At 38.4% G+C, this 12,422-nt stretch overlaps 1 protein-coding gene across 2 annotated transcripts in view; it reads left to right on the forward strand.

Moving 5' to 3' along the window:
* The window catches only part of RBMS3 (RNA binding motif single stranded interacting protein 3), a 699,061-nt gene that overhangs the window by 623,435 nt on the left and 63,204 nt on the right, over positions 1-12,422 (forward strand). For both annotated transcript variants that reach the window (XM_053978348.1, XM_053978357.1), the window contains 3 exons: positions 2,316-2,362; positions 9,456-9,552; positions 12,098-12,148. In XM_053978348.1, the coding sequence (XP_053834323.1) occupies positions 2,316-2,362; positions 9,456-9,552; positions 12,098-12,148 (195 nt within the window). The remainder of the gene's footprint in view (positions 1-2,315; positions 2,363-9,455; positions 9,553-12,097; positions 12,149-12,422) is intronic.

The following is a 12,422-nucleotide window of genomic DNA, read 5'->3' on the forward strand; positions in this document are numbered from 1 at the left end:
CTGATCCAGCAGCTCTAAGGACAACTAGATCTAGAAACCTTTTAATTTGGAAAGCTTGGATATGTCCTTTCCCAAAAAATTACAATTTCTTTTTTTTGTTAGTCTGAGTAGATGTGTGATGAGAGGTAAAATGTAAACATCTCAATTTAAAGGGAACATCTTAAGTTATTTTAAAGAGTATTTAAAAAAATTGTTATATTTAATTTTTCTGTCCCTCTAGGGCTTGTATGTAATATTTAAGTTGTCTTCACTGGTGCAGAAATAGAAAAAGAGAGCAATATGTGTTGAAAAGAGAAAGGAAAACAAGACAGTATGTTTCTTCAAAAATATATTGCAGCCAAAAAGTTTTCTTTTCTCTTTTGTTTGGAAATTTCTACATCCCCATTAGTAATTAATGCAACCTTACTAAACAGTAAAATGTGCTAAGCATGCATAAGACATAAGAGTATAAAACCAAGTTAAGTAAGGGATTATTATTTTCTAAGCTAATTTATTTTTTACATCAAAATTGTTAGTGGTTTGGGTCTCCCTAAATTCAGTTTTCTGACATTTAAATCTTGCAGAAATAGCCATTTTATTTTTCATTGTATAAAATCAATACTTTCTTCAAAAATAGCCACATGTACTTGGACTTGTCTCCTGAATTGTCCTTTGCCTGGGAGGGACTACATATTTTATTAAAACAGTGGCATTTTCATAAAGCAAAACATTTGCCCTAGCATCTGCTTAAAAGAATAATGAGAGAAATATACAAATTTAATAAGGATATGAACCTTTTTTTGGCAGCATAATGTAGCATGAAACTTGGCCTTTCACATCAGAAATTATTTTTGGCCTCTGGAAATTTGAACCACCTCCTCTTAGACCAGTTTGCAGCTGCCGGGCAAATCCAGCTCTTCCAGGAGTGCTGCCTGCTGTCTGCCTGCTCGTCACCAGTGCATTTACCCTGGCTGCTCACCTGCCTGCCTGGGAACCAGCCAAGCCCAGACACTTTCCTGACCTGTCTGCGCAGCCATCTGGAAGGGGGCAGATGCCATTATTCAGAAGTACTTTGGTAGATGGCTTTAGGGGCATGAAAAGCTCCCAGCAGGAGCACAGACTATGCCACGTGGTTGGTAAAGCATCTGTCCTTGAAGAAAATGCTGCCTGTCTCAGGCAACAAGCATAGGATATGTATGAAAAATGAAGAGGAATACAGTATCTTGGGGTGGGATAGTGCCATGGTATTTTTTAGCTGCTCCCACAGGGAGAGCAGCACCTTGAGCAATAGAATTTCTCTCTGCTGTGCTTCTTACCCTGCACAAAGGATAACTTCTTCTCATCTCTTGGTATCTTACATTGGAAAGCATTTCACAAAGGGAGGGATAAAAATCAATAAGGAAAGGAAAAAGTCAAAGCAAATGCAGTATGTGGGAGGAGAGATTGTCAGTTCCATGTCTTTAAGTAAATGCTGAGGGGAAGAAAGGTCTTTCCTGCATGACCCTGGCTGCTATCTTGGAGGATAAGGTAGAGTGCTTAATTCTGTCTGCAGCCCTGCTCTCTCACTGCCTTTCCTGTGGTACCTGTGGATATGTCTGCTAACAGTGGCAGTGATGATAGTTGTTAGCTGGACAATGTTTTGACACTGCCATATCCTTTTGCACAGGTCATGGTCTGCTTGGTAGTAAATGGCAGTTGAAAAGCTCTGTATAACACATTAGCAAATTCTTTTGCTGTCCAGACCTCTGAAGTATTTTAAAAGCCTTATTTGAAAGCTCCAGCTTTTCTGCTTCACATCCAATTTTTTGTTTCTTGTCTCATGGTAATGTATTAACTCTTAAGTACGAGTTACACCCCAGGGAAACAGTAGGCAGGGGTCATACAAGGTGTGACCTTTTTAGGAAAGGTGAGACTCCTTCCTGTGAAGCTCTCATGAAGTTGGCTTTGGAATATTTGCCAACTACCCATCTCACAGTCCATAGCAGGATTTGAGCCTCTCTTCTTATAGTGAGTAATCAGCTGTAAAGACATTAATTTCAGTGGAGTTATTAATTGATACTGGTGCAACAAAAAGACCATTTGCCCTAAATGTTATGGAAAGATGGCAACCAAAAGACTGAACAGATCTGTTTCTCAGTGATCTCTCAGGCTGGGGAGGTACCCAATCTGTCCATGCTGCTTTTGGCCATCTGAGCTTCCCTTGAGAATTTAGATTTCTATTTAAGTTGCATACAGTTTTTATTCATATTGGCTTTGAATATGTTTCATGTATTTTTTTTTTCCTCTTTTCCTTCAGTAATAGTAAAAATCTGTTTTTCTTCCCTAACTATGTGCAGGCTGGCATGGCTTTGACTTACGATCCAACAGCTGCTATACAGAATGGGTAAGAAATGCATGTTTTCTTATGTCTTTTTTTAAATTATTTTGAATGTCATCTTCTGTTTTCTCTTTCTGTAGTGAAACTTTCTGAAAAGCAAATCCATTCAGTCATATTTTGTCTGAGCATATAATGCTATATTATCAAGTTCTCCTTTAGTTTTCCTTTTCATTTTATGCCTTCTTGTTTGCAATATCCATTTGAATGGGAAGTTGTTTTTCCTAATAATTTCCATCTATATTTGGCAAATGTTAGTGGACGTCTTTTTAATCTCTCTCTGTCATGAAGTGGAAACCAGTAAAGTTTCCCTTTACTGACTTGGCTTTTGTTAAAATAATCACTGAAGATTCCAACGTATTTTGAATAGAGCTGTTACTTTTTCTGGGGTTCTTTCTGCAGGCTGGCTGCCTTCCATGGCATTGTCTGAATACAAATGTCAGATAGGGAGAAAGCCTTAAATTAGTGTGTAAGCAGATGGGATTTAAGGGTAAAATTCTGAGCAACACTCTTTATTTCTCAGCTGCCATTTGCTGGCATGAGGAATTGCAATTTTTTTCTCAAACTGAGCAGTGAAATTACATCATCATATTATTTACCTGCATGGTTATATTTCCAATTATTTAATAAACTAGAAAAACATATCCTTGAAATTTAGCTCTCTTTCAGCTAGGTTAACAACCATTTGAAAAGAGGCAGGAAGTTCAGCCCTGAACTCTCTGACAGTCACGCTCTGATCAGAGAGATGTATGATATGATTATCAAATTTCATGTGTACTCCCACCTGTGTTCTCCAGCTGAAGGGGAGAATTTATTGACATAGATATGAATGGGTTTATTTGTTAAATATTTGTTAGGGTACTGCTAGTTGAAGCATTAAGAAAAAAACCCTGACATTCCCAGTAGTTTAAAAAAACCCAATAGTAATAGTTACACTATTTTGCTTATTTTTCCTTCACAAGCAGTAATTTTGTAGGACTTGTGATATTTCTGTGTTGTGGAGGAAGAGGCCAAACTCAGAAGAATAGAGAGCTTGTTCGTAATTGTGAGTTCAGAATTCTCTGCTTCTATTTCCCTGTTCTGACCTCCAAATGAGTCATTCTTCTCTATTGTCATACTTTTCAGCTGGTAAAACATTATAATCGATAGATAAAAACATCACTGCTTCATAATCCGCCACTGTTTCATGTGGACAACTGGCTTTTTTTTTTCATATAAATTCCTGCATGTCAGATGTGTGAGTGTTTTGGAAACCATAGTTTGGATGATCCATTGAGACTAATACAATTTTAATTCAAGAAAAATTCTTCTGAACTTATGAAAGCTATCTCAGAATCAGACATTGTTTATATCAAAGAACGCCCATGGTGTTCAGGCTGCTCAGGTGGTTTGGTCACTCAATTGCTTGAGCATACTGTCACTGATCACTGGGTAAAGAAATTGTACCCTGTGGAGAATTACAGTTCTGCAGTTTTAGAAATATTCTTTTATTTTTAAGGCAAGAAATAAATTAAATTAGAGTACCAGATATCTCTCTAAGAGTGACAATTAATTACTACTTTGACATATGTCTTTTTTCTGAAGTGTCAAAATATTTTCAGTTTTATCAGGACTAAACCATCATTCAAAATGCTCTTGTGGTGAGATCTTGATTGTGTGCGGTATCATGAGGATCACCAGGACCCTTTTGGTCCAGCAGGATCTTTTTATCTCCCCAGACATTCACATAGCAATCTCTAGATGTCCTGTAGTTTTAAGTTTTTTCTGGTTTTCATAAGCCTCTTTACTTGCAAGTACAGTGAAAATCTAGCTCAGGAGTTTTGTTTGGGAGCACCTTGATGCTTTGCTTGTGAACTGTGTAAATTTGGTCTGTTGCTTGCTGACACAAGACACAGGCATCGCTGTGTGGCCATGGGGAAAAAGGCTCAAAGGCTCTTAAGCTCTGTGAAATGACCCAGGTTAACCCAGCAAAGGGGCATCTTCCTTACAGGAAGGGCAGTGTGGCACACCCATACTGTGCTTAAAAGGCTGCAGAATACTTTAGTTGTAACGTGGACCAAGCCACTAAGGTTTGCATGGAACAATGTTACCCAAAGACCTGTAAAACAAAGGCCTTTTCCTTGTAGCATTCATCTGGGGTCACCAGTGCAGAACTTAGTGAACTGAGTCTGGGGATGAGAAATGTAAAGATACCAAGTCAAGGTGATGATTCAGAAGAGTTATGAACTACCAACAAAATTTAAAAAGAAAGCTTAACTGCATATGCTGACGTTTACTAGAGTTCTTTATAGGGTTGATGCATTTGGATGCATCTAAGTTGCTAAGTCCACACAGGATTATGTGGAGGATGGAAGCCTACTAGAGAAACATGTCTCTGCAGCAGGTGTCATGGGGTGGTATTTAAAATTCACAGTTCCTTAAGAGGCATAGATTATATTAGGTTTTGAGTTGGGCCATAACCAAACCTCAGGGAAGAATATGGACTCTTGTTTCCAAATGAAAAGGTAGTTTCTTATTGTTCATGGTGTCATACTATCACTTTTATTACCATATAACTGCATATTTGCCTTGAAAATCTATAGCAGAAATAAAACAGTGTGAGAGAGGCTTTCACTAAAAATTACTATGATTTTTTTCTCTGCTAAGAAATAGATGATTTTCTTCTGAGTCTATTACATTGTAAAGCTCTATTCTCCATTTCATTATATTGTTTTTATGCCCGTGTAGCTCTGTTTAAGCATCCAGTGGAGTTACATCAGCGTAAAACTGGTATAATGCAGTGGAGAATCCAGTCCATAGTGTACCATAGCATTGCAGTATGAGGTACTGAAGATATGGTAAGCACACACTTCATTAGATAAGAACTTTTCACTTGGCAACCACTTTGCCTTTTTTTCTTGTTTTATAATCAGCCTTTTTTGAACTGTGTTTACAAAGGTACTCGGGTTTTATTTTGGGGAGTAGTGTGCCTGTTGTAAAATGCTATTGATTTTTTAATTTGTGGCATTAACATTGTTTTAGTAGTTTTATGCACTCATACAAGGAGCAGGATAGGGCTCTTGTACTTGCACTGTAAGGAAGCTCATTTAAAATGTTCCTGAGGCTGGAGTCCTCCTGGCCATTTGACTAAGATTGTGATGTGCTGTATCAGTTTAGTACCTCATATCTGGGGGACAATTTTGTGCATTTGCTGGCCAATGGGCTCAATATTCAGATAGGTCTTTTCCAACTCCAACATCTGACTGTGTGCCTTGTTGCAACAGAAAATTGCTGCCTTGATAATGCTTGGTAATACTCTTACATTATGTGAGCCCCAGGATACTATTTATGAATCTAACTTTTTCAGTACTGCCCGCAGGCACGAGGCATGAGCAAATGGTGTTTATTGCAGTGCAAATAGAATCTTGCTCTTGTGCAGATTCTGTCTGGAAGCTTGCACATTCCCCAATAGAATGGGAACCATATGGATTTTTTTTCCCCACTTTTTGGCAGGGAAATAGTGACCAGACACTGCAGATAATGCAGTCCCCAAATGCAAAGGGAGGGTTGGTGTAGTAGGGGAGGATGTGCTTTGTCTGTTAAGCAACAGAAACTGTTGTTAAAGCGCTGCCTCTGTGTGCCTGATGAGGTACTGGAAATTTGCTTCTTTTAAATGTCACTTAAAAATGTGTTCTTTTGAGTCCCTTATAAACATCCCTTCAGGAACTTCCAAGAGCATCTTTTTGCCTACTAGTGATGAGTTTCCCTTTGCTTATGGAATCTAGGCATGCTGAAAAAGTCTATTTTTAATACAAGGGTGAGGTCCATTTTGCCTTGCCCTTGCCACCTGCATGCTTGTGCTCCTAGCATTGCAATTGCAGCTGAGGAGCAGGGACTGCACAGATCAATGTAAGGATGCAAACTGCATCTGCAGAAAATGCAGCTGAGCCTTCTGGAAAGTTCTCCTTAGTGCTCCTGGGTCAACCACACCACAAAGCCTACAGCTCTCACAATACCTCGTGCACGGTACTATATACACTGTGCGCATTTTAATGCCAGGAAACTTGGAGGCATAATTTAATATATCTAAGCCAAATCAAAGCCTTTCATATCTCTTTACACTCCTCTTTCTGATGTAGATATTCTGATGACTGAGAGTCCTGTATTCCCTTGAATGAACTTAAAACATACATCTCCCACCTCATTGCACTTCTCCCTAAGCCTAAAGAAAAAAAATAAGGCAAAGCCTGAGGCTGACTATAGGAAGGTCCTCAGCTGCAAATCTTGTTTTGCTGTAGGGTTTGTGCCAGACCAGGCCACCCTTGTGTTTTTGTTCCCCATGTCTCTTATTAGATTCCTAGCATGCCACTTGTGCCAGTTGCATATGAGGATATTAGCCCGTTTATATGTAAAGGGAATTTAGGGAGATGCCTCAGTGTCCCATGGGTGAGGGTGTGTTGAGCCCTCTTTGTCAGCGAGTCCTGCCCTGGGAGCAAATTACTCCAGCAGTTTGGTAGGTTGAGCATCCCATACCTCAGGGTGGCTATGCTTGAGTCCATCCCCAGCAAGGACACCTCTATCCTCACCACACTACTGTTCTTCACATATGGCAGAGACATCCACTATTTTTACTATTAGATCCTTCTGGCCACAAGTGGCACTGAGGAAAGAAGACAAGGCTTTGTCTCTTGATGTAAGGATTTCCTGACTGCAAAATAATTTCTTTGCAGCCTGTTGCAGTGGCTGAGATTGTAACACTTTTTTTTTTTTTTTTTTTTTTGTTATTATTAAAATTTAAATATATATGAACTGGACTTTCCTGCATTGTCATTTACAGCATCAGAGTTTCTTCATTTCTCTTCCTTGATGCCCTTGTGCACTAATTTTCCCAATACAGCTGAATGTCCTGTGGTATATTTTATTTGATGCTTATTTGAGAGCCTTCCAAATGGCAACAGATAAACGGTATTGGCAGTGGTGTGGGAAGGGCTGTATTTTCCACATTACCATAGTATATATTCTACAGGCTTGTGTACTATTCAGATAAATGCATCTCTAAGCTGAGACTGAAATGGCAAGCTGTCAGTCAACTTCTTGGCTTAGCACACATTTTCTGTAAATTTGTTAGTATTTGCTGGGATTTACTGGAGAGTTTATTCCAAAGAGTCAGCACTATTTCCAAATGGAAAGTTGTTTCTTCCCTGTACTTGTCTTTGTCCGAGTGGTTCATGCATCATTAAGGGTATGAGCCCAGCATCAATGCCAGGTTTATGAACAGAATGAGAAAAGAATAAACAAAAATGTGTGGTTTTCTCAAAAGAGTTCTAGTTTTATATTATCTTTTAGTTTAAAAGATTTATATATATTTCTATACTTTACACATTTTACCCATAGACTAAATTCTGTCAGTCTGCCATCGAGTATTTTCATTTGCTCCACAGAACATTTATTAATTGACCCACTTAGCAAGAGCATAGCCAAGAGATTTCTGGTTAACATTAATCTGGGAGAAAACCCCTGTAAAGGGGTTAGATAATATGCAACATGCTAGTGCCATAGATTAATCTCCCTAGTGGTATAAAAATCCCTTCTCCCTTGATGTTGTGTGAATGTAATATTTGGTATAAGCATGGGGATACAATTGCCTCTAAGTTCTCATAATAGGATATATATAAAATTGGGCAATTGGACTGTTTTAAAATAGTCTCTGTGTGAGCATTGTGAGGGTTGATAAATGGTCCTAAAATAGCATTAGATTTCTATTAAACAAAAAATCACTCAGATGCCACCTGCTGCTTTTGGCATTTTAAAATCTGATTTGGAATAGAAAGAACAAATGATTGCTTCTCTGTCTCCCTCTCCCCTCCTAACTTTGAATGTTTCCACCCAACGTTCAAAGAGAGCAGCCTGTTTTTCCAAGGCTATTGGTTGATGTCGGTAGTTATTTGAGCCTGCATCCAGAATGAATGCATCCAGTCTGAACTAGACTGATTAGTACTAAATCTGTGATGCCAGGGCGATCAGGAAATAGAGTACTTGTTTAAACACCAGTAATGACTTTTTTGTTGTTGTTGCATAGCTCTCATGGAAAGCTACTGTTGATTGCCTCAGAGTAGGGAGGGGGAAAAAATATGAAAAGAGAGGGAATGCAATTCACTTCACTGTGCAGAATCTTCTGTTACTTACTGGTGCATCCTATGTGAGAAAGATCTACACGAGTTTTAAATTGTACAAAAGAGCACTGCACCTGAGTGTTCCTCTCTGAGTCCAAAATACAGGCATTTAGACAACAGTAAAACCACAAACATTCTTTTTTTAAGCAATTTTATTGTTCTGGCTAACAGTTAAAATTGCAAAAAGGTCAAATGCATACACATATTAAGTACTAACACAATCCAGCAATAGTGATGATATTTTCCAAGTGATAATTTTATCAATAATCATTAACCCATGGGGAAAGAGAAAGAATATAACATTACCATCAAGCAAGAGATGGTGCAGATTCTGTTCATAGCATGCAACAGTGGAAATAAAACCGACTAAATCTGAGCTTTTCAGTGCTGCCTGGGGCATTTAGCCTCATAATTCCTGATACATTTCAGCAGAAAAAGGGGGTTTTGCTCTCTGCATAGATGAATACGAAAATTTCAGCCAGAGTTTTTGTAGCCACCTCTTAATAAAATAATTCAGGCATGTATATAGAATGTGTTATTCTCAGCACTGAAGCACTAGGATATGAAAAGAAAACAGTACCCTGTGTAAAAATGAAATCAGTAATGTTGTTTTCGATATCATGTAAGAAATTTCCTTTCACTAGCTAGCGCCCTGGAAAATCAGCTGTCTTTGCATCTCAGATAATTGCTTCTTGTATTGTGAAGTTCTATATTTGTGCTAGTTGAAGTGAAAAAAAAATATGCTTTGTGTAAATATTCCTCCTCCTTTCCATTTTCAAGATCTGCTCAATGGAGCCATCACATCTTTTTTATTGTGCTTTTGGAAATAGATGGACATAATTACCTGGGTAGACTCTTTCTCTCTTTGCCCAGGAGGCAGTGAATTATTTAGTCAGAGCCTAAGTAGTCAAAAGGTTCAAAAAACTCTTGCCTTTGTTCTTTGTTTGCAGATTTTATTCCTCACCGTACAGTATTCCAACAAACCGCATGATTCCACAGACATCAATCACGCCATTCATTGCTGCTTCCCCTGTCTCTACATATCAGGTACGTCAGATATGCACTTGTCTACTGTGTTTCCCAGTTAATGATGTTTTGGATGTGGATGAAGGCAGAGTGTATACCACAGAAAATTGTGAGTGCTTGTACTCTTGAGTCACACTTGAAACAAAGGGCTTTCTAGGAATATTCAGGTATCATTGGGGAGAGTTTTAAGTGTTTCCTGCATTCTTTACAGCAGTAATGAAAGCCACTGTAATTCTTAATTTTAATCAGCTTCTCTGATAAACAACATTTTGCTTAATTTCCAATCTGTTCCCTCATTTTGGCTCCCCTTCATTAGCCAAAAAAATGTAAGTGTTTTTTTTTAATAATTTATGTTGACTGCATTATACTTTGATGTTTTGACCCCAGCTATATTTTTTCCAGTAACTACATCCTTTAAAAGTACTCATTTTTATCCAATAATCCCTGACAAAGCAAATTACTTGAGGATAAGTGTCCTCAAATCATTCTTTAGTCTGCTACATGCCATGTTATTCAGAATTTCTCTTTTCAGCATATCCCTTTCAGATCTCCACTGGGAAATTATTGTCTTTCTGAGATGGAAGTCAAAACCAGATTGTACATTTTTATTATTAGCCATCGTCTGGGAACTTATTACTTCACAGAATCTGGTCATTGACTATACATTTTCCAATTTTAGTTATTTCTCTCATGTGCCATCAGTGCTTTTCCAGCCCTGAGTCTTACCTGAAATAAGCTACTCAAACTTTGAAAGCTGCATGGTGGTCTGTTCTTAATGTTAGGGTTGGTTGGTTGGTTGTGGCTGGGGGGTTGCAGGTGGTATGGTACTGCTTACAGGTAATTCTGGGCAGTTACTCTACTTTAAACTTGATCTTCAAAGATAGATGATTCTTGTAATTCTCTTTGTGTTATTTTATTTGAGATGGCTATGTAGCATTTGCCAAACAAAAGTTGTTTTGATGAGGTAAATTCAGTAAATTTCACTAATGGCAGTGCCAAAGAAGAGTCAATGCCAGAGACATATGCTGCATTGAGTGCAGCTCACACACAATTTTCTTGGTAGCAAAGCTGGCTTAAGAGCCATACTACTTCCCATTCAGGCCACTGAGTTCAGGCCACTCAGCCACTTACTTTCATCACTGCTCCACAGTTCACAGTTGCTCCCCTTTTCCCACTCTGGTTTGAACCATTGCGTCAATTTGTGTTTTCATGCATTTGCACCAAAACCATTCATTTTTATTTTTTTTTAACCTATATAATTTTGCTTAGATAGTTTGCACTGTAAGCCCAAAGACATTTACCCTGGCACTGTGAAGGAGCTGCAGTGGTGCAAGAGTGGGACCAATGAGCAGCAGCAAGCTGTGGCAGCTCTAGTGTGTTTCAGCTCATGGGGATTCACAGCAGAAAGTGTTGTAGTAGAGGTGTGTTCACATGTGGGTGTGCTGGTTTTGGTTCTAAAGATGTTTTGCTGAACTTGCTTTTCAACAAAAAATAGACTTTGATAAACATATGCAAATGTTGGAGCACACTGTTATACAATTAATTTGCAACACTTTCTTCATTAACAAAATCACAGGGCATCTGGAGAAGTGGGACTTTGTAGCTTTCTCCTTGTTATTCCTGGTCCTGCTCAGTCTGAGGTGACACACACCTATCTCTGGGACAGCAAGTGAGGTGTCCTCTGGTGGCTCTAGCACAGCTACATCTTTTGTGTACTTCTGTGTTGGGTTGTCCAGGCTGATGCAAAAGGAAACTAAAATACAAAATTCTTGGGGCTGAGACTGAGTTATGATAGCATGTGGGCCATTCACACATAGCACAAAAGGTAGCTGTGGCTCAGAGATGCCACAACAAATACGCAAAAACTCTATAATGTGTCTAATTCTTAGTAAAATTATTATATCCTTGAAATATATTACATGATAGTCACAAGGCAGAACAACAAAGAAAGTCTTTGGTGATGCATATGGAGTTCTGGTGGGAGCAGACCCCAGGATGTTCAAGCTAAGAATGATCCTGGAGGGACAGACTTCTTAAGCCAGCTTTGCTGTGAAAGATTTCGATTAGAATACTTTTCAAAAGCTCTGAATTAGATCTGCAGTTCTTCCTGGAAACAGAATAAGTCATTCTGGGATCTCTGAAAATGTTATGCCTTTAAAAGTTCATACAGATACTTTTGAAAATAAACTTTGAACATTTTATGTCTCCTGCACTGTCGGTTGGATGACATGTTCATGATTACATTGATGGATGAAAGCAAACAATGCAAATGAAAAAATAGGACACATAGAATATTGAAGGCTTCTTTACGAGATAAAATGTTGTGATTCATAGAAGTGCTGCAATCACTCAGACTTCTGACTTTGGTGGAAAACATTATCAACTGAAATTTGAAAGCTTTCTCCTTTGTCAATAACTTTATGAAGCGTAAATTAATTTTGTGTTGAGTTATAAGACTTAACTCTTTTGTCAAAATTAGCACCTTAGTTGTAATAGAGAAAATATTTTCAAGTAAATCTTTAAGTTTTAAACTTTTCTATGCTAATTAAAAGTATTTGATATGCAGGTCCAGAGTACTTCATGGATGCCTCATCCGCCATATGTTATGCAACCAACAGTAAGTGGATACTTGGTTATATCTGGCTAAAAGTGCTTCCATTGCAGCCTTGCTCTGCTTGTCCAGCCACATTGAAGTCTTGGGTCATGTAATAGCAGCCGGCTGCTCCCTGTGACAAGAGCCCTCTGCCATAAAGATTCTGTTTCTTTAAGGAACACCATTTGATTTCGTGGAAAAGGAAGAATGGGTGATGTGTTATCTAATTGCTTTGATTGTAAGAGAGTAACAAGTTCTGAAGTGTTGCTTCTGAAGCTGTGCTTCAGGGACTGCAAAA

Source organism: Vidua macroura, chromosome 1, assembly GCF_024509145.1.
Source record: "Vidua macroura isolate BioBank_ID:100142 chromosome 1, ASM2450914v1, whole genome shotgun sequence".
In the NCBI taxonomy this organism is placed as follows: Eukaryota; Metazoa; Chordata; class Aves; order Passeriformes; family Viduidae; genus Vidua; species Vidua macroura.